At 41.7% G+C, this 22,094-nt stretch overlaps 1 protein-coding gene across 2 annotated transcripts in view; it reads right to left on the bottom strand.

The window, feature by feature from the left end:
- Window positions 1-8,889: 8,889 nt before the first annotated feature.
- KIAA1958 (KIAA1958 ortholog) overlaps window positions 8,890-22,094 on the bottom strand; it is a 107,947-nt gene continuing 94,742 nt past the window's right edge. For both annotated transcript variants that reach the window (XM_053921754.2, XM_053921756.2), the window contains one exon: window positions 8,890-16,319. In XM_053921754.2, the coding sequence (XP_053777729.1) occupies window positions 15,513-16,319 (807 nt within the window). In that variant the 3' untranslated portion in view covers window positions 8,890-15,512. The remainder of the gene's footprint in view (window positions 16,320-22,094) is intronic.

The raw sequence follows: 22,094 nt of genomic DNA on the forward strand, positions 1-22,094 counted from the left end.
CTCCCATCTCAGTAACAGGCTGTTTGCTTAGCTGTCAACACAGCAGTCACTCAAGGCTCCTTTCTCACACTCCTGTTTCAGTTCAGCGGCTCTGGCCTCCATGTATCCAGAACGCCATGAATTCTGACCAATTCTATCATTTTGTTCCAAAGCCACTGTCATCATTTCCCTGGACGACTGCAATAGCCTGATGGGTCTTCCTTTTTCCACATTCGTCCCCTGCCCTTCACAGTTGCAAATACTCAATACCGTAGCCAGAGTGATACTTTAAAAACATAAGGCACAATGAAATGATGTTCAGCATCCCAATCCTGAGGGAAATGCAAATCAAACACCACAATGAGACCACTTCGCACCTGTTAGAATAGTTATTATGGAAAAAAAAGGAAAACAAGGGTTGGTGAAGATGTGGAAAAATCAGAACCCTTGTGCACTACGGGTGGGATTGTAAAATGGCACAGCTATGAGAAAAACCGTATGGCAGTTCCTCAAAAAATGGAAAACAATTATCATTCGGTGCAGTAATTCCACTTCTGGGCATATTCCCAAAAGAACTGAAAGCAGGGACTTGTGCAGATATTCGTACACCCATATTTATAGCAGCATTATTCACAATAACCAAAAGGTGGAAACAACCCAAATGTTCATCAGTGGGCGAATGGATAAACAAAATGTGTTATATACCCACAGTGGAATATTTCTCAGCCTTAAAAAGAAAGAAAAGTCTGACACATGCTATAGCATAGACGAACCTTGTAGACATTATGCTAAGTGAAGTAACCAGACACGAAAGGACGAGTATTGAAGGATTCTACTCACATGAGGTACCTAGAGCAGTCAAGTTCAGAGACGGAAAAAGCGGAGGTTACCAGGGGCCTGGGGGTGGAGGAATGAGCTATTGTTGCACAGTTACAGTTAATGGGTACAGAGTTACAGTATGGGGTGACGGAAAGTTCTAGAAATAGTCCTGATGGTCACAACAATATGAATAGACTTCATGCCACTGAACCATACCACTTAAAAATGGTTAAAACGGTAAATTTTGTCATATATTTTACCACAATACATTTTTAAATATAAATAAGGTTGTGCCAATTTTCTTCTCTAACGAGTTTCCAGAGCCAAACTCTTTACAATGGTTTGCAAATATAGAAAATATTTTCAAATGAGTCTATTTGTTAGAACAAAAAGAATTCAGCTGAAAACAGGCGAAGTGAAGTTTTCCCCTCTTGATGTAATATACTCTCTCTTTCCCCCTTAGAGTTATTAAGATCTTCTATTGAGAGGCTATCATCTACCAAAAATGGTCAATGACCAAAATGATCATTGGAATTTGAGCCAAAAGTATACACGTGTTTCCATCCTGTTGTGCTTATTATCAGGTTTGAGTGAAAATGAGTATCAGTCCCCGGTCCAGAGTGATATCCCTATTGTGTGTGACTTTGCTCGGGCAAACCAGGCTGGTCCATCAAAGAGAAAATGGTTTGACCTGAAATATACAGCCCTTCCACTCTTCCAGAGGTGATGATGTTTCTTAGCCCCTGCTGTCTGCTTTAATGTCAAAGCAACATTGGAGAGCTAGTTCTCCGATACCTCTGGGACCTCAGGGCCTTTGCATGTGCTGTTCTCTGGCCGGCACGCACTCCTTCCTGTTACCCGTGTAGCTTGCTTCCTCAACATCCTCCGGTCTCAAATGTCATCTTTTCGGTAATGCCTTCTTTGAACACCTTATTCAAAATTTCAACTCCATTCCCCTGTAACCTAATTTTTCTCTGTGGCACTTAGCAACTTCTAAGTTGCTTTTGTTGCTGAGTTATTTTGTTTATTGTCTGCCTTTTCCCATTAGGATATAAGTGTCATAAGTGTAGAGATGTTTTTATGTTTTGTTTTGTTTTTTTCACTGACATAGATCCCCAGTGCTTAGGACAGTGCCTGGCACATCATAGCAGGTGTTCAGACATTTTAATGAATAAATGAAGTAAGTCTGACATCAAAAGGAAAACTGGCATGTTGATCCTCAGCAGTGGACCCTGCCCCCAAGTGCAATGTACACATACACAAACATATATATAAATGAGGGCGTTCCTAGATGCCCTGAAGCCCAGCCACGGGTACCATGTTAAAACCCTTTGATCAAAAGGAATTTAGCTGCGCCCCTTTCAGCGGCTTCTCCAGTGCAGACTTTTGGGACTCAACACCACAGATGTTACTGCCATCGGGAGTCTCCAGGAGATTCCAAGCCTTACAATGTTGTGTAGCAAATACAGTGAAGCTGGCAGCCCTCGTTCTGTTAAGAGAAACAGGATTGTGTGTGCCAGCTGCTCTTCCTTCATTACCAAGCTACTGATTCAAGTTCTCTTTAGGAAAGCATCCAAAAGCGAACTACAGGCTCTGAGCGGCCACAGGCAGGAGCACGGCCCCCATCCAGGGAGGCGCAGGCTTTCTCATGGGAACTGAGTTCTCCCAGTGTAGCCGCTCTGTGAGTCGAATGCTCACCGGTGCACAGCTGCTCCCTTTGAATGTGCTTGGTGCCTTAGGCAGGGAGATGGCCTGCAGGGTGACCGAGATCAGCTTGTAGGCTGTTCAATGTTGCTAACTTTGGAGGCTGCAGAATCCAAGAGGACTGGCTGCTCCTTAGAAGAGGAGCCCCATATGTACACATGCCAGAAGAGAACTGAAGAATAAGCAAGACTTTTACCAAAGGAAAGGGTGGGGGCACAGGAGGGGGTAAGGGGAGGGAGAGGGCAGAGGGGGACGGGAGAAGCAGGCACAATGGCAGAGAGGGAGGGAATGGTGTAACAGCGCTGGCTGGCAATCCCGGTGGAGGGTTTGGAGCTGTATCAGAAAGGCTTTAGAGAGCCATTAGAGGGGAAACGATAGAGTAAGACTTGTATTTTGTGAGACTTCCCCAGGCAGCAGGAGAGGGTGGACGGGGGGAGGGGGGGTGCAGGCAAGGAGACCACTCAGGTTGCTTCTAAGTGATTGTAGGGCACAATAGTGCGGGTTGACCGAGATGGTGGCAATGAGGAGAAGGGGAAGCAAAGAGGTTCAAGGGTACTAAAGTAGGCAGAATTATCAGAAAATGGAAACTGATTATGACGGATGAAAGAGGACCAGGGAGAGGGAGGAAGGAGGCCCTAGAATAACTCAGGTTTCTAGCTTGGGCAACAAGGTGGATACAGGTGCCATTTCCTTAGGAAGAAGTAAAGGGTGGGGACATGGGGTTGAGGAGCCTTTCTCCACTGGGCTTCCACTAGAGACGTGAGCCCCAATGCCGTGAGGCCTCCATTGTCTGGAATTATTAACACCCCTCCCCTGCACCTAGAGTGGTACCACTAGTTACGTCCTAAGGAGAACTGAGGAAAATAGGCACCTGAGTCAGGTTACGCATTGTGTGGTTCAGATGAGGAACCCCAGCGGAGAAAGGTTGAGATAATGCACATCTACTTATGCTCAGGCCATGGGAGTAGACGCAGTTGCCTTGAGAGAGTGTATGTATAATTGAATCTATACACGAGGGAGTCAGGGGATGAGGAGCCTGGGAAAGAGGATCTAGAGATGCAACGGGAAAACCAGGGGACAGGGACACCCTACATTCTCATGGAAGCCAGCATGAAGATCGTTGTGAAAAGGAGAGAGGGTTAAAGCTGCTTCCCAAAGTGTGGCTACAGGGCCACTGGTGATGCTAGAGATGACTCCTGGGGTATACACGGGCAACCCTTTTCAATTTTAATAGTTATGTATTTATTTATTGCACGTAATACAGCATCAATATAGTAATATAAATAACCATAGCTATTTTTTGAGTTATTATTTACTAGCCATTGTTGTAAGTGCTTTGTATGTATTAACATTCTTACTTAATCCTCACCACAACCCTACAAGGTAGATATTGTTATCCTGCACTTAAAGATGAAGAAATGGAGGCACAAAGAGGTCAAGTAACTTGCCTATGGTCACGGAACTAGTAAGAGGCAGAGCTGGAATTTGAACCCAAGTGGTTTGCCTCAAGGAACCCTGCTTTAAAAAGATATATTTATTTTTTGCTTTAAAATAAATTTAAGTAAAAAAGGGAATCAATTTGAAGAATAAAAGCGGACTTAGCTATCACAAAATCATGGAGGAGACCTGTGAATGACTGACCTTTGGGAAAGAGTGCCCTGGCTGGAGAGTTCCATTGAGAAATAGCAGAGAAATCTGCGATAGAGGGGCATCCATTGTCTGCACAGGTTCTGATACAGGACAAAAGGAAACATCTGGATCATACTATTCCCTGCCGAGGGGGAGGTCAAATTATATCCTTCCAAATCTGGGCCATTATCCTAGGGACAGACAACAAACCACAAATACTGAGTTAACCATTAACTATCAAAATGCATTTGCTGTTGTGGGGGTTAGATTCTTTAACAATGTCCTCGAAGATTTGCTGGGTTCTTTAAATTTGGCCTAATTCTTCAACATTATTACCACAGTTAAGTGTATTAGAAATGTGCTAAATTACTTCCTTGATTGCATTTTGAACATTTCAACAGCTGAGTACATTGTAAATACTCCAGCAGGAATTTTTATTTCTCATCCTTATTTCTTTGGAATCCCAGGAGAAATACGAGAGTCTTGTTTATTGCTGAAATATATCTTGTTTAATGTCTTTCATGCCTGTCCCTGGTGTGTTACCAGTAAAAAATGATCATGAAAATGCTCCCAAGCAAAGGAAGAAATAAAACAGGGAAACTGAAAGAAAAGGAAAACGTATTGGGAAGGATGGGTGTGCCTTCTGGGGCTCCAGGTCTTCATCTGGGAGAGGGCGAGACAAAGGAGAGGGAACAGACTGAAACCAGCCAGAATGTACTGACACCCCCCCCCCCCCACGCACTGGGAAATGATGTCTTGACAGCTCAGTGAGAGGCCACTGATGCATCTGCGCTACATGTATCCCTTGCTGGTGCTCGCCTGGAGGGCCCCTTCTGTTTTCAAGGTTTGGAGAGCACACAGTTCCCGTAGCAGGTCCTGGAGGAATATTTGTCCTCGTGGCCTACAAGGCCATGTGCTAGCCCAGGCCCTTGGACATCCTGACTCAGATCGCCAGTCTTCACAGTACTCTCAGCACGAAGGACTGCGTATCAATCTGTTTGTCATAGATCAACCACTAAGAGCCCTGACAGTTGTGGCTCAGTTGGTTGGGCAGCGTCCTGCAAAGCAAAAGGTCGCTGGGTCGATTCTCAGGGCACATGCCTAGGTTGCGGGTTCGGTCCCTGGTCGGAGCACGTGTGAGAGGCAACCAATTGATGATTCTCTTCCTCTCTTTCTCCCTCCCTTTCCCTCTCTCTATAAATAAATCAATCAAATTTTTAAAAATCAGCCCCTAAAATTTCTTAATTAAAGGGAGAGAACAAAATGTGTCCCCATCTGGTAGGTACAAATGAAGTCATGTGAACAGTAATAATTCAAATTTCACTAGTTATTGCCAGTACTGCTACAACCCAGCCTTCGCACCAGAGGATCTACTTTGGGTTTTATCAGGAGCGTCTTATCTGAGCTTGGCAGGGTCAATACTGTCATCTCTCCTCAGGTCCTTCCTCTCAGCTTGTGATCTGAGACCGGTGAGGAAGGCTGTGGAATCCTTAGCACAGGAGCTTTGTGGGGGGGGGGTTGTTTTTAAACTCTGCCTTACAGAAAATTTCAAACATATACAAAAGCCCAGAGAACAGTGTAACAAACTCTCATGCATGTACGGGTCTGCTTTACCAGTTACCTGCTCTACTCACTGCCAGTGTGTCTATCCATCACATCTCCACCTACTCTACCCCTCTGGCTTATTTTGAAGCAAATCCCTAAATAGTTTATTTAGTATATATGTTGAGAAGACAACTCTTAAAAATCTAGTGAAAGAGTTTTGAAACCTGGGTTTATGTATGCAGAATGTTTCATGCATATATGCATTTTCCTGAGAAAATGGTTGATAGCTTTCATGAAATCGTTAAACTGGTTCAGGAGTCTACACATGGAGAAATTATCGCTCCGAGCAGCACAACGCAGACAGAAATCGACCCGTCTGAAGATCAGTAATTGTCAGCGAAGTATCTTGTCACCGTCACCACCATTCTACTCAAAGTATTTTTCGGAACTTTCTTAGGGATGGTTTTAGCTGTTGTAAACATAGAGCAGTAAACTTCTACTTTAAAAGTTTTTAGTATTAAATGTACTCTGCAAAAGCTGAAAGTAATAGATTTAAAGAGCAAAAAACATTTATTAGAAGTACGTACACGATGGTCAATGGACAATCAATGAGACGTTTCCAGTCGGGCTCTCTGCTCGCCCAGGGGAGAGATCCAAGTCAGAGACCTGGACAGAGAGGGAACTATTTCACCCGGGGCTGTGGCTCGGGAGCGCAGACTAGGTGTACGGAATGGTTCACGATGTGCTGACGTTTTGCAAAATACGAAGGAAAACATTACTTCTAGGAACGTGATACTAAAATAAACATTCAGAAACCATACATACTGCTGGTTAAGTTAAAATAACTATTATTTTAATAAAACAGACAAAATATACATTAACATTTTTTATTTTAAAAAATCTGGGTTAAATAGTCAAGCTGCATTTACATAAACCAAACCAAACTAAACAACATAACTACTTGAAAAAAAAACCACCCCAGAACCTTGCACACTGTTAACAGACTCTACTGTACAGTATCCACTAGGAGGCTGGACGAGATGAACAAAGAAGCCCTTCCAACTCTGACACTGACAGAACACGCAGGCCACACGTGCGCGAGTGCACCTACACACACAGGCATCCCCGGGGAAAGAGAAAAACTTGAAAATGGTACCATAAAATCACTCAAGTTACTGACCACTTCCTTTATCATTTAAAATGGCATTTCCAGTGTTAAGAAATTATGGATACCCTCTTCTACACGAAAAACGACAACAAAAAAACATATCCAGAACAGTGCAAACAGTAGGACAGTTTGGTTGCTACCATTTGGAATGTACAGCCACATAGAAAATATTCAAATTTTAAATACAAGCATTTGTGTTTCTTACCTAAGTAGTTAACGTGAACAGACTTTTGTCAGTCACAGCCAAGCAAGGGGAGACCCTGGGAAAGTCACACTTGGAACCTGTCCAGAAGAGATTCTCTCCACCTGGGAGAGGTGAGCTGTGCTTCGCAACGACAAACCCAGCAAATGCAAAGCAACCCATGTACGATTCTACTGCTAAATTTAAAACAAACATGCTGGTGTTGAAAATGTAATTCATAATTTCAATCAGCAAGCCAACTTGGGGCACAGATAACACCTGTATTCTAACAGGAAGGAAATGAGCAGTAAGGCCAATGAGAGTGGACATTCCTGTGTGTTTTCAAGGCCTTCTAGTGCAAGGCCATGAAAAGCAAAACCGAACCACCCAGCTCCAGTTCTAGCACTGTCATTGTGGACTCGGGAAGTAATGAACTTGGTGTGTTGTTGTTTTTACTGCTTTTACTCCCTTAGGAACTGTAAACACCGTTCCGCAAATCTTCAGTGCAACGGACTTATTGAGGGGATCACTTTGTAAATTATATACATGTCTAACCACTACGCTGTTTCCCTGAAGCTAATATAAAACAGTATTGAATGTCAATTATAATGGAAAAGAATTAAATTAAATTAAAAACAAAAAGACCTTCAAGTACAGCTACGGAAAGCACCTCACTGCCCCAGGCCAGCTTTCTGCTGTTGAAACTAAACTTTTCTTGGATTTGTATTTGAAACCGTCTGGTCTGCCTGATCTCAGAGTTTCTAAGCCACAGAGGCATATACTCTGCAATTTTCTAATTTTGCACTTGTTGTCAGCTCTGAGTTTCAGGAGAAGCACACGGCTGGCCTCAGTGAACTCCAGCCTAGGCTACCAGACCCCCAGACGAATGTGGGGGCCTTCTAGCCTTTTCTCTCTCAGAAGCACGGGACTGTCCAAGGACAGTGTTTTGAGTGACAGTGGGAAAAACTGAGAGCGACTTAAATTTTATTTGTGAAAGATAACGTCTGAATTTTCCATTTATAGCATAGTGAACATACATGACTTCAGTAACAAAAACGAGGGAACGTGACGCTGTGATGGGATTTTAGGTCCCTTTCCTTGTGTTGGTTCAGCCCATTCATGTGAGGGCTTGGGCATTTTGAGACATGTGGCTTCTAGCCATATTATCTACTTTAAAGCATACATATCTTTTCTGTGGGTGATGATCCTGATATTTAATGCCCCAGAGTCCCATGAAATTATTATGCAAAAATTGTTTTCTTAAACTAAGCTTTGTAGGTGACAGTGCAATTTCTCTTTATAAGAATTATAGATGGTTTATGCCCTGAACTGTCATAACTAAAAACATTTTCAGTATCTTAACATATAAAATGCGTATGAAATTCCAAAGTCACAACTTTTCCCTTCAAAACTCCCTATCGTTTGTTCCCTGGCATTTGGTGCTAGAGTAGAAGGCTGAAGCCCGAATGTGCTTTTGTTTTCTGGTGGGCAAGTTGTTACTTTCTCACTGGGTGACAGCAGGTGTCCGTCCTCTGTCCTTGGTAGTTTAAAATCATTGCCATTAGGTGCTCAGTTAGGGGTCGAATTCTGGGGAGGGGGGGCTGGATTGCAGTGAGCCCTTTCAATCTGCACACAAAGATCTTCATTCTGTTCAGGCAAGCTTTTATTTTTTGGTTGATATTTCTTCTCAATATAGTCTGTCCATCAGGAAAACCAAGTATCAGTAATGTCAGCTAATGTTCCATCTTCCCAATCCATTCTCTTTCCCCAGTATTTTCATCTCGTTTCTTTTGAAAGAACATTAGGAAGAAAATCTCGTTTGTCCTTCCCAGTGTTGATTTGAGATTTTTTTTAAAGCACCAAGTATTATTTTCTGCTTCCAATGTGGATTTTAATCTGATGTTGTTAGCTTCCTTAAAGTCCTTCTTTCTAATCTACCTTTTAAATTGTATTCTATTGCCTTTTTCTCCGAACCCACTCCTGTTTTGACTATTGCTGTGTAGGTAGAAGCAATTCTGCTCTTTCAATCACGACAAAAGAATTCCAAAATGACTACTTCCACTTTCAAATGTTCGGGAAGCTGTTTACTTTCCTTAAGTCACATTTTTCAAACGTGCATTTTGCTTTCTCCTCTCTATTCATCTTTAAATGTGGTCCCTTCTTCTCAGACCCAGAATGTGCCCTTGGTTATGCTATCTTTCCACTTGTGTGTTAGTCAAATCCCATTTTCCAACACAGAGGCTGACGGTAAGGTCGCGTGCAGATTTCCAAGTCCAGTTTCTAGCTTAGCACTTCTCTATTAAAGTGGCATCCTCTCCCTCACTATGACCAGGTTTCCGCCTCTCTGAATCAACATCGTACCTGAAAAACCATAGAATCTACGTATCTTCTACCTAGTGATTCTTTCTGCTCTCACCTAAAAGGTGTTTAGCTCAGAATGCACTATGCCTCTGCCTTCTGCTCATGTTTCAGCCCTAGGAGCTGGAGTCTTGGGCTGAAGGAAGAGGAAGTGTGGTAGGGAGGATAGAGAAACTTTCCATTCCTTATAGATTTGAGAATTCACATTTGGCTTTTTTTCTGGGTCTCTTTTTTTTTTCTTTCAGAGAAAGGGAGAGAGAGGAAGGGAAAGAGAGAGAAACAGATTTGTCGTTTTACTTATTTGTGCATTCACTGGTTGCGTCTTGTATGTGCCCTGACTGGAGATCACACCTGCAACCTTAAGGTATTGGGATGATGCCCTAACCGAGCAGCCCGCCCGGGGCCCTACGGTAGGGGAAGGTAGGAGCTCACTGGGGGCCCTGACAGCCAGCTGTCATTCTGACAGATGCAGTTCCATTACTTTATTTTTGAAAACCCAAGTCTTCCCAGCTATAGCATAAAGGAGAGAGTTCTGAGATACTTTTCTGATTCTACCACTTACTGTCTTTGCTGACCTTGGAGGGGCCCTTTAATACTTCTGGGCTTTAATTTCCTTATTGGTAAAATGAGGAAATTTGACTACACGATCTGAGTTACCTATAGCCTATTGTTTTTTAAGTCTCAAAACAGAAAATAAACATGCCCTGATAAAGGAAAGAATAAAAAACCAAATAACTAACTATATTTTGCTCTCAGGGTGCCTTAAACCTAAAGATCATAAAAATCTTCTGACACCAAAATTAAAAAATAAAAATAAAATACCTGAGTATATATAATTGTGACACAGAGTAGGTAGAAGTCCTTTACATTTTAAGCAGTAATACCAATGTCAAAACAGGTGCGCTTTGTAAATTACTTGACTTTTATTAGAATTGGCATGACCATTCTGCCTTTTAAGGTAGACAATGGGCAAAAAAAGTTATTTATTGGATAAAGACAAGGTTCTCCGTAAGCAGAAAATGTTACACGCATTCATAGAAAACGCTCAGGCTTTCCAGGAGCTACTGAATTGTGCCATGTGACCAACTCATTAATAAGACAGTGTACATAAGGTGTGAGACAGTATGGCTTCAGAAATGAAAAACTTCTCAAATACAAACTATGTTTAATTCGTTTTAAATCTCTGTGATAGATGGACTTTTGTGGGCCTGAAGAAGGCAGTTTTGTCTAATGGCTTGAGCACTGGATTTGGGTCAGATGTCCTGGGCTCAAATGTAAGTTCTCCAGCTTATTAACGCTATGAGACACTGGGAAATTTGGCCTATCAATTAATAATTAGACCTACCTTGCATAGCTAATGTGAGAATTAAGTGAGAATGAAGCAGCTGAAAAAAAGCAACTTACTATTAGTGTTAGTCAAATCCGAACCTTCTAGAAACGTATTTGAACAAATAGTAACAACAACTACAGTCAAATACAAAGTAATCAAATCAGTTATACCGATCATAAAATACTTAGGAGCCCATTCTCATCTCAGTGGGGGAAAGGAGTATATCTAGTTGCTATTAACAGTAATGGAAGCAATATACACCGACATAGAATCTAGTGATTCTTTTTTGGCTTTAATAAATATTTCCTGAAATTATTAATTTCTACATGAGCTGCATTTGGTAATAAAGCACTTTAATTTGCATAAAAACGGATTTGATTAACAGCTAAACATGAGGAACTTCTCTGGATTTTTTGGATGGTAAAAACTAGTAGTTCTCAAAATCATCATCATCATAATAGACGGACTTTGTCGGAAGGAGAGCAGCCTCCCTGGAAGGAGTTGTGGGAAATCCTGTGATGTCAGAATGTGTGGATACGGAATATGTAATTTCCAGAGATGAGTTAGTTCATCATCCCACATGACCTCCTCCTCTCTCAGAAAGGGGGCCTGGCCTCCGGTCACCGCCAAGCTCCCCCTCCACGCGTGTTTTTGCTAAGGTGGTTAATTTATGGAAAACACAAAAAAGATTTTTACCTAATACCACTGCCTGAACGGCTGAACATTTCTCTTTTAATACTGGGCATGAAAAATTAACCCCAAAGCAAAAACATTAAAGATACATATGATTTGAAACTTTTAATGTATTATTCTCTTTAGGGCTGTATGTTAATAGCTTCTAAATATGTGTGGGCCTTAACTCAGGCCAAATGGCAGCTCATGTGGAAGACAGTGAGGTAACTCTTCTTGGAGGTCTTCATTTTTTGCATTTATTGATGCCGAAAGTAAACTGGTTACTAGCTCAAAACCGTTTAGCAATCCAGAGTCCAATAAAAGCAACAAAGTGATGCCTGTTGGGCAAGCATAATAAATCTGCTGTTTACTTTATTTAAGGAGTAACATGTGGTCAGTGTTAGCCTGAACAGAAAAATAACCAACATTCTGCTGCTGCCTAAAGACAGCAAAACAATTTTAGAAGTTGTGAAACTTGAAAACTCAAGGAAACTGTTATTCCTAGAGAAAGCGTTCCAGTCCAGTGAGATGCACTGTCTTAGAAGATTCACTCTGTGACCTTGAGGGATTAGGAATTTGGCTTCCTAGTTGTGCCCCACCCCACCTGTCCGCTCCCTCTGAAGGGCTGCAGAAGTGCAACACTGTTCACTTTGGAGACGATCCCCTCCTCTGGTCCCACTGTATCCTCGGCCGTAAAGTGGGAACAGAATTTGCCAAGTGGGCAGGGAAGGAGCCCCAGGCCAATAATCCTGCTATTACAACAAGAGGCTTTAGCTTCTCTGTGAACATTATTTTGTCCAGATTCTCCCCATCACCGTCTATGAACATGTTGAGAGAGTGGTATAGGGCTCAATGCTTTTAATAGGTTGAATTAAAATACAAATCAAAGTAACAGAATCCTGCATTTCTTCAAACGCCATTTATCAGTCAGGGCAGATTAACACAACATATGCATATAATCCACGGAAATTGCCACCATTTCTTTCACAACTTTGGTTAGGTTCTTCCATAACATTCCCCTTTGCAAATGCACTAAACAGTGGAAGAACTTTCTTATAAAGTTTCTTGACATTTCTCCATTCTTCACTTATTTTTGCTTATATCCGAGGTATTAGGTCCTGGCTGTGTTGGAGGTAGAATTGATGGGCATAAATATAACCAGATTATAAGGTTTGGTTGCCTCTTCACGTTCAACAGTTTAAAGAAGAGAATCTCCATATAGAAGAAATAAGTGGTACAATGCAGATGAGTTGAATAATATTAGTTATTACTATTACCGAGAGTTGTAACTAAAACAGCTACCATTTATTGCATGCCTACTATGTGCCTAGTGCTGTGCTAGACCCTTTATATTTAACTGAATCATACCCTTCAAGCTGACACCCTGTTACCTCCGGCAGAATAAACGTCCCAGGGGAGACTGACGGATTCAGGGGGGAGGTACCGAGTCAGCAGGGCTCACGTCAGGGCAGATGCAGAAGGTGCGGCGGGCACCCAAATGACTCCACAGGCCCTCCTGTGGCACCATCCCTCCTGACGCAGAGCCAGAGGCAACGGTGCCTAGGTGACCTGGCAATTCCTGATACTCATAACCACTTCTGAGTAAAAACAAACAAAAACAAAAAACAGCTAAAGGTAAGTGGAGAAAACACTCAACTTCCCTCACTTTTTTTTCTTGGGAATTTTTTTTCCTGGCTCAGGCGCAGAGTTGAAAACTGTGGAGCCCCCAGTGGGTGTGGTTTAGAGCAGTCTGCAGAGGCAGAACAACCGCCTAAGAACCAGCTGCCCTGCCCCTTCAAATCCTGAGGACGGGCACAGCCATGGGGATGGATACGGGCTTGGCCGTTTTAGCAGGTTTACCATGTGTTACCACATATGAATTTAGTGTGTGCACACACATACACAGCTCCACACAAACACATCACAAAGTACCCAGAACAGCATTCGATAAATGCGTTTTCTTTCTCACTCCTATTCATTCCCCAAGGAGGCACGTAATAAACGGCATTCAGACTGCTGAGAGACAATTCTTTCATTTCATCGGGTATCACTGAAGATTCCACCTCCTGATTTGTTATTGTAATCACTCGCTTCAGAACTCTGGGGATTTACACTGTATCAAAAGGTAGTAAGTACCAAATATGAGAGATGGTTGGTTATTCAGCTGATGAAAAGCCACTGTCAACAGAAAGATTACAACCTTTGGAAATCTGAGAAGATCCCAGTGATTCCTAGTGGCAATTTCTTCTTGAGTCTATTTGAATAAAAATGGAGATTTTATTTAATCAGGCTGCAGTCTCTGCCCAACAAATCATATAGGTTCTGCTTCTGTTTAAGTGCAGAACTGACAAGAAAAAAATGACCATCCATTTTCCACAAACAACGTATCCTTTGGATGTTCAGCAAACGAAAAGAAACTGTACCTAATGTTTTGTGTCTCCTTTTAATCAAAACCCTAAAGTCACCACAGGAAACCATAATAGAACAGTGTGCACTATGAAGTCATAACACTGAGTTTTAAATATTACCTGTTATTTACATACAGATGGAGACATACCAAAATTAATCTATATTCAGGAAAGATCAACTAGGAAACTACATATGAATGTGTGGGAACTTAAAAGGGAACAACATTAACCGCTTAAGGCAGCATTGGTTGAGTCTTCTCTGATAAAGGAAGTATTACATATTTCAGTGACCAGTGAATGATTTTTGAAGGCAATTAATTAAAATAAACACTAAAATAATATTTTGAAAAAGAAACAGGACTGATTTTAGGACTCCTACGATTCCAACTTATACTGGAATTGTAACTTTGAATTAGACAGCATACACAAGGAACATAATTGTATCAAGTTGTAGCAGTCTTCCTTCAAATACAAAAGGATCCCTAGAAATTATTATTATTAATTAGCACTCTTTGGGGGCCTTTTTCACTTCTCATTCAGAGTAGTTTTTGGAAAATCCTGCTGATGTTTCAGTCAGTCACAAGTGGTCAGGCTGGGGTGTGCCCAAGTGAAGGTTTCAACTGCATTACTAACCTATCACCACGCTTGGACTTTTACAGCTATGTTCTGAATGCTGGGTTTGCTTACCTGGTCGGCTGCCCACAGCATCGTGGCCCAGACACTGGTGCCAACCTAAAATGACGAAACCTACTGTGGCTGAAAGAGTCACACTTTGACAAAAATATTTCAATGTGCTTCAATTAAACACATTTTCCGATTTGTTTCCTTTGCAGCTTGTTTTGTTGGGTTTTCCTGGTTCCGCCTGAAAATTTCCTGTAGTTGTTTTACAGATCCAGTGCTATATGCTGACAGAACAAACTGTACGACACAAGAACAGATTTTTAAAAGACTCTAAAAAATGTTCAAATGAAAGAGCTTTCCCCTGGTGCTGGGAAATACGACGTAGGCACTTCTGCTTCAGGAGGTCATCACGTGTGAGCACAGACCGCCTTTCCAGGCCAGTGTCTTCTGCTACTGGAAATTCCCACCCGGTTTACTGGAAGCCCCGCTCTCACACACAGCTTTTGGTGCATTCATCCTTTTTCGAAAATTGCCTCTCATGATGCAGAGATAGGTTTCTCCCAGTGACAAGAGCACAGCCAAGTGAGTCTCCAGCGCCTTCCACCAGGCCAGGCTGCTTGCTCTGCAGAATTGAGTTAGTTATCCATCAACACAAGATAAAGAGGGGTGTCAAGTGCAATTTTCCTTCCGGAAATAGTTAATGTGTCTGCCTCTCTCTGGTTCTTATTGTGAGTGTAATTTAATAAGGTGTATACAGTCTTCTAAACATTCTAAAGCTACTAGGCTACTGGGATTTGTAAAAAATCACTAATTAAACAGTTTGCTTTTTTTTTTGAGAAAATCTGTGCTAAAAAGGCACTAGATAAAATAAACTTCCTTGCTCCTATGTAGCAATTACCCACTATATTAGATTCTATAATTTAACAAAAGTGACACACATTTGGATGAAACATTCTAATTATTCAGACTCATCTACTTTCAGCTTAAAAAAACCCAAAGTCAAAGAAACAGCAGGTCACACTGACAGAGACCAGCCTGGCCATGAAGTCACGGTCACCGCCAGCCGTGTCAAAGCAGTGGCCTGGACCCAGGAAAGGCTCACTGGCAGCAGCTGTGGGAGCTGAGCCTCCTGGACACCTGAGTAAATGAGACAAAGGTGAAGTTCTCACAGTTTTCCAGCTTGACCTTCTTGGCTAAGTTTGGAACAATTCCCCGAAGAGACCGAAGCCCCATCCTCTGCTCCTCATACCACACACTGCCCGTGTCTACGGCCTCCTTCCGAGCGGTAAGGTAGAAAGGGGACTTGGCCTCCATTTGGGTGGGTGGCCGGTGGATGTACATGTACTTGTAGAGGAGGCAGTAAGGGCACTGTTTGTGTCCCCGGGAATGCTCATGGTAGATCTCCCCATGACATATTCTAGTGGAACCACTCCGACTCTCCCGCTTGACGCTGTCTGTCCGGGCAAAATAGGGCTGGTTTTGTGGGTCTTTAAGCAGCTCGATGTCACCATACATCAGATCTGCATGCTCCTGCAGTGTCCGCATATTCAGGTACTGGCTGTTGTACTTGACCACAGTGGACAGGAGAGTGATAGGGCTGTCATCCCCCAGACACCCTGCCTGCCACATCTCCTCCTCATCAGAAAGGGAGAAGTAGATGATGTTGCGGGAACGGGCCCCTGACATCCCCGCCTTACTCAGTACCCACAGCTTCTCCTTGAGTTTCTTGGTGGAAGAACTGAAGGTGCTGCTGGTGATGGAAAAGCCCACACCAGCATTCTTCAGGATGCGGTCCAGGCCTCGGCGAATGGCATGGAGCGAGGTGGCCAGGAAGTCTGAGCCATCACTCTTCTTAACGGTGACATAAAAGTTCTCCAGCAGTTCGTTCAACTTCACTGCAGGGATCTCAAATGAGACAAACACCGAAGTTACACATCTGAGGACACCCACATAGCCAGACCCCCTCCTTCCTTCTCCTAACCCTCACCAGGGGCTGTGCTGCACGCAAGGCATTATGTGGCTTCTAGAGGGTTGACTCCTTAGCATGCTACAGTGGAAAAAGTGGTGAACTTCAAGCTGGAAGATCTAGTTTCCATACTTGGCTCTACTTAATATCTTTAAACCTCAGTGTTCTAAGCTACAAAATGGGACATAATAATCAACACCTTCTCAAAGGATTACTATAATGCTCAAATAAAGTAAGTATGGATGTAAAAGGATTTGTAAACGTTAATGAACACACATATGTAAATAGATATATACACATTTATTATTATTATTATTATTATTATTATTATTGGCCTTTATTACTTTCACTATTCCTCTCTGGAAAGCGCTTTCTTCTCTTTTCTAGCAAATCCTTTCCTTTCCTCCCCTCCAATAAAATTCAACCATCCTCTCTGAAGAACTCCTCAACCAACCTTATCAAACTCAGAATCATTCCAACATTCATTTCTTTGATATCGGTACATAACATTTGGTACTGCTGGCCCTAAACATGGTGCTTTAGCGGGTTAACAATCCCTGAATTTTCAGTTGAATTTACCAGAATAGGTCTGGAAATGTCTCTGGGTTAATGATCCATAGGGTTTAGATGTCACTATTTGTTCAACATATAAGAAAAACTTAATGGCTATACTGCCAATTTGAGAGAGCTCCTTATTTGGGTATGGTAGGAGGAGAAGGAAGCTTTATTTTCAAGAGGGAGCTATAGAGAGAAAACCAGACCTTGCTCAATGTCAATTCATGCTAAACACACTTTCTAGGACAAAAGAAAGCCTCAATAAAAAATGCCTTAAAAGTAGAAACTGTACCGGTAACATTTATTCTTCTAATGGCTACTGGGTCACAGAGAAAGTAACAACTGAATCACAGATTTAAAATAAACCAAACTGAAAACATTACATATCACAATGTATGAGATGCTGCATTAACATTCCAATAACATCACAGTCTTGAATGTCTTAGAAAACTTTATCGAAAATAAGTAAACATTAATCAACTCAAAAAGCTAGAAAAAGCCAAATTAAACAATAGTAGAGTGAATCAACAAAAATGAAATTACTAAATGAAAATATATGAATTGGAATAGATAAAAATAAAAACTTGTCATTTTTGAAAAGACCTATAAAGCTGACAAACTTGTAGAAGGTCAGAAAGAGAGAGAAAGAAGAGGAAAGGAAATACGCATAAACAACATTAGGATGAGAAAGACTACATAAAATGAGTCAAGAACATGAAAGAATGTCATATACTTTATACATGTTAATTTGAAAATCTAGAACAATTTTCTAGCAAAATATAAATTACCAAAGTTGATTCAGTAAGAGGTAAAAAAATTCCGAATAGCCCCAAACAAGAGCAGAGGGTGAAATGACCGCCAGAGATGTAGATCGCTCCTAAAGAGATGGCTTTGTGGAGTCGACCTAGCTTTCCTTTTGCATTGAAACGTTTTGAAGCATAGGAAAAGGAAACATTCTTCATTTTTTCCTAACCCAAATCTGACAGATATTATACCAAAAAAGAAAGTACGTGAACATAAATATAAACTTCCCTAAGTAAAATAGAAGTGCTTTTTGTTTTGCACAGTAGCATATTAAATAAAACGTGTGCACGTGAGAACCCTGCGTATAACACGGACAAGGCTCTGTCGTGCACACATAGCAGTTAACTCGGCACCACGCACCATGAGGACTGGTGATCGCCTCTCTCACGCAGTCACACTCAGGACTGTGGGAAAGTAACACCAAGTCAAGCCGAGGAGGGATCACTGCAGAGTGCAAGGATGATTTAATCTCAATGAACATTTTAATATAATCGACTCATTCATATATTAAGGAGAAATAACATGAATTTGATAAATACTAAAAATATTTTAAAGAATGTGATCTCCATTTCAAATTTTTAAAAATTCAAGTTCAGTTTAAATTGGAAAGAGTAATCCTCTTACTATGATGAAGAGTATTTTACAGACAAGAACTACAGAAATTATACCCAAGATGACAACATTAGAATCTTTTTTATCATGTCAGGATTAGGACAAGCATGCTGAGTATCACTGCTATTATGTAACACTGTACTAGAGGTTCTAGCCAACCAGGTAAAGCAAGAAGAAGAAATTACATACACACGTATACAGGAAAGGAAAAAGACAAAATATAATTGTTTTCTGATAATCTGACTATTGGTCTATGAAACTCCAAGCTGAAAATCCATCAAGAAGAGCAGGATAGCTACATAGAAAATATAAAAGGCAATGCCTTTCTTATCTACTACTAAAAATAAGTTAACCATGACATCCTAAGTCAGCTGGTTTCAGATTTTTTTATAGCCACTTGTACTCCCTACTTACAAGTATTAACCACTCTTTGTATTAGTTGGGACTTGTCTGGTTGCAAGAAACAGATCAAACTTGAATGAGGTCAGGCAAAAGGGATATCAAAATCAGCGGGCTCCAGGACTCTGTCCCTCATCACTGTGCAGAGCGGTTCTCTTTATATAGCTCAAAACCTAACCACCTAGCACTCCCCAAGGTTCACATATGATGGCTTCGGGTATTGGCAAGAGACCACCTCTCGTCAGCAGCAGAAAGGAAATCCAGCTGAAGAATTCTGATTGGCCCACTCTTGATCTAAACAACTGACCAAGGGATGGGCTACTGTACTAACAGGATGGCTTCTGCAATACCCATGGGGACTTCAGGAGAGAAATGGTCCTAGATAAGGGGTTCTGAGTAGAAAATGTTGTTTATTACCTTAGTGCTTAAAAACCAAACAACAACAACAACAACAAAAACTAACTTCTGATAGCTTCCTGTTGTCCTTAGGATAAATTCCAAACTATTTAGCTTGTACGCGAGTCTTCATAATCTGGCTCCACTCTGTGGTACATTATTTCCAAATATAGCCACAACAATTGTCCCCCTCCCTGTTTCCACGCCCCTTTGCAATCTGACTTTACTGCTCTTCCCATCAAGAGGTAGAATCTATTTTCCCAACCTTGGAATCTGGGCTGGCTGTGATTTACTCTAATAGAATGCAACATGTGACAGTGTGTGAATTCCAAGCGTAGGCCTCAAGAAATCCTACTTTCATCTGCTTTTGTCTTATAAGTCCTTACAAGTTCTGCTTTCATCGTCTTAATGCGACATTGCCACTGAGGAAGCCCCCTCAGACCATGGGACATGTAAAGCAGAGGGAAGCTGTCTTTCATCTAACATCCCAATGACCGCACCCACATGCACACGCCCACTGAGCCCAGCAGCAGAACAGCCCAGCTACGCACAACCCATAGAATCATGAGCAAATAAAATGAATGTTGCATTAAACCACTAAGTGTTGGGGTGGTTTGTTATGCAATGATAAATAACTGGTAGAGACGGTATTTCTCTAGCCTCATCATCTATTCTCTTTGTGCTCTATTTCCAGCCTTGTTCTGTGAATGAGCTTTGTGTCATTCACAGAAACCAAATGCTCTTTCATGCTTCTATATCTTCTAACTTTTGCTATGTGGAAAATCTCAATTCATTATTTCAGATCGAACTCAAATTCTGCTGTCTTATTAAAGGCTTCTGCAGCTTCCCTAAGCAAAGTTGCTCTCTCACCTGGGATCCCATGGCACTTAAGCTTTGTTACGGCCTCTCCATAGTGCACAGCATTTTATCTACTTATATGTCTGTCTCTCTAAGTGGACTGGAAGTTCCTTGAAGGCAAGAACTGTATCTTATACATGACTAGGTCTCATCACATGCCAGAAGCCCTGAACTATATCATGATACAATTAACTGATTGATAAACATGGGTTGAATCAATAAATTAACCTTGGTATCAGGAGAAGCAATCTGACTTGTGAAGCAGAACATTTTACTGGTTTACAAAGAATACAAGTTTCAAAGTAAACAAGTTGCAACAAGGCAGTAAGCTGGTGGACCAGGGTAGGTGAGGTGGCGCTGGCGCACCAAGATATCCCACATTTGCTAGTGGATAAGCTGGGAGGAACAACTGCAGAGTGAGACAGACTGTACGACCCAGGGTTCCAGCGCAGGAAAATAAGCTTCAAAACCTTTGGCTGTAAAAACCTGTGGGGGTTGTGGAGGTGGGAGAAACTCCCAGTCTCACAGGACTGTCTGTTGGAGAGGCCCATAGGATCCTAGAAAGTACACAAGCCCACCCTCATGGGAATCGGCATCTGAAAGGGCACAATTTACTTGTGGGAAGTGAAGTGACTAAAAGCAGGGTGAGAGGCAACCGAGTGGCACTGTTCCCTCTCTGACCCCCGCCCCCCATACAGCACCACAATGCAGGCAAGTGGGTTGCCCTGCTCTGGTGAATACCTAAGGCTCCGCCCACTACAATATAACAGGTGCACCAAGACAAAGAAATATGGCCCAAATAAAAGAACAGATGAAAACTCCAGAAAAAGAACTACACAACGAAGAGAGAGCCAACCTATCAGATGCAAAGTTCAAAACACTGGCAATCAGGATGCTCATAGAAATGGTTGAGTATGGTAAAAAAAAAAATAGAGGAAAAAGTGAAAGCTATGCAAAGTGAAATGAAGAAAAATACACAGGGAACCAACAGTGACGGGAAGGAAACTGGGACTCAGATCAAAGATTTGGAAGAGGAGGAAGGAAGAAACATTCAACCAGAATAGAATGAAGAAACAAGAATTCAAAAAAATAAAGAAAGGCTTAGGAACACCTGGGACAACGTTAAACATTCCAACATCCAAATCAAAGGGGTGCCAGAAGGAGAAGAGGAAGAGCAAGAAATTGAAAACTTATTTGAAAAAATAATGAAGGACAACTTCCCCAATCTGACAAAGGAAATAGACAAGCAAGTCCAGGAAGCTCATAGTCCCAAAGAAATTGGATCCAGGGAGGAACACACCAAGGCACATCATAATTACATTATACCCAAGAGTGAAGATAAGAAGATAATCTTAAAAGCAGCAAGAGAAAAGGAGACAGTTACCTACAAAGGAGTTCCCATAAGAATATCACATGATTTCTCAAAAGAAACCTTGCAGGCAAGAAGGGACTGGAAAGAAGTATTTGAAGTCATGAAAGGCAAGGACCTACATCCAAGATTACTCTCTGTAGCAAAGATATCATTTAGAATGGAAGGGCAGATAAAGTGCTTCCCAGAGGAAGGTCAAGTTAAAGGAGCACATCATTACCAAGACCTTATCACATGAAATGTTAAAGGGACTCATCTAAGAAAAAGAAGATGATCAAAAACTATGAAAAGGAAAATGACAACAAACTCACAACTATTACAACTGGACATAAAAAAAAAAAAAAAACCCAAACTAAGCAAACAACTAGAAGAGGAACAGAAGCACAGAAATGGAGGTCACAAGGAGGGTTATCAGCAGGGAGGTGGAGAAGGAACAATGGGGCAAAAAGGTACAGGGAATAAGCAACATAAATGGTAGGCACAAAATAGGGAGAGGTTAAGAATAGTATAGGAAATGGAGAAGCCAAAGACCTTGTATGTATGACAGATGGACATGAACTAAAGTGGGGGGGAATGCTGGTGGGAGGTGGGGTGCAGGGCTGAAGGGGATAATGGGGCAGAAAAAATGTGACAACTATTAACAGCATAATCAATAAAATATACTTAAAAAATTCACCATGGACTATAAATTTGGCTTCCCTGATGTAAAAATGAACAATGA

The sequence above is a fragment of the Desmodus rotundus genome, chromosome 1, assembly GCF_022682495.2.
Source record: "Desmodus rotundus isolate HL8 chromosome 1, HLdesRot8A.1, whole genome shotgun sequence".
NCBI classification, from domain to species: Eukaryota; Metazoa; Chordata; class Mammalia; order Chiroptera; family Phyllostomidae; genus Desmodus; species Desmodus rotundus.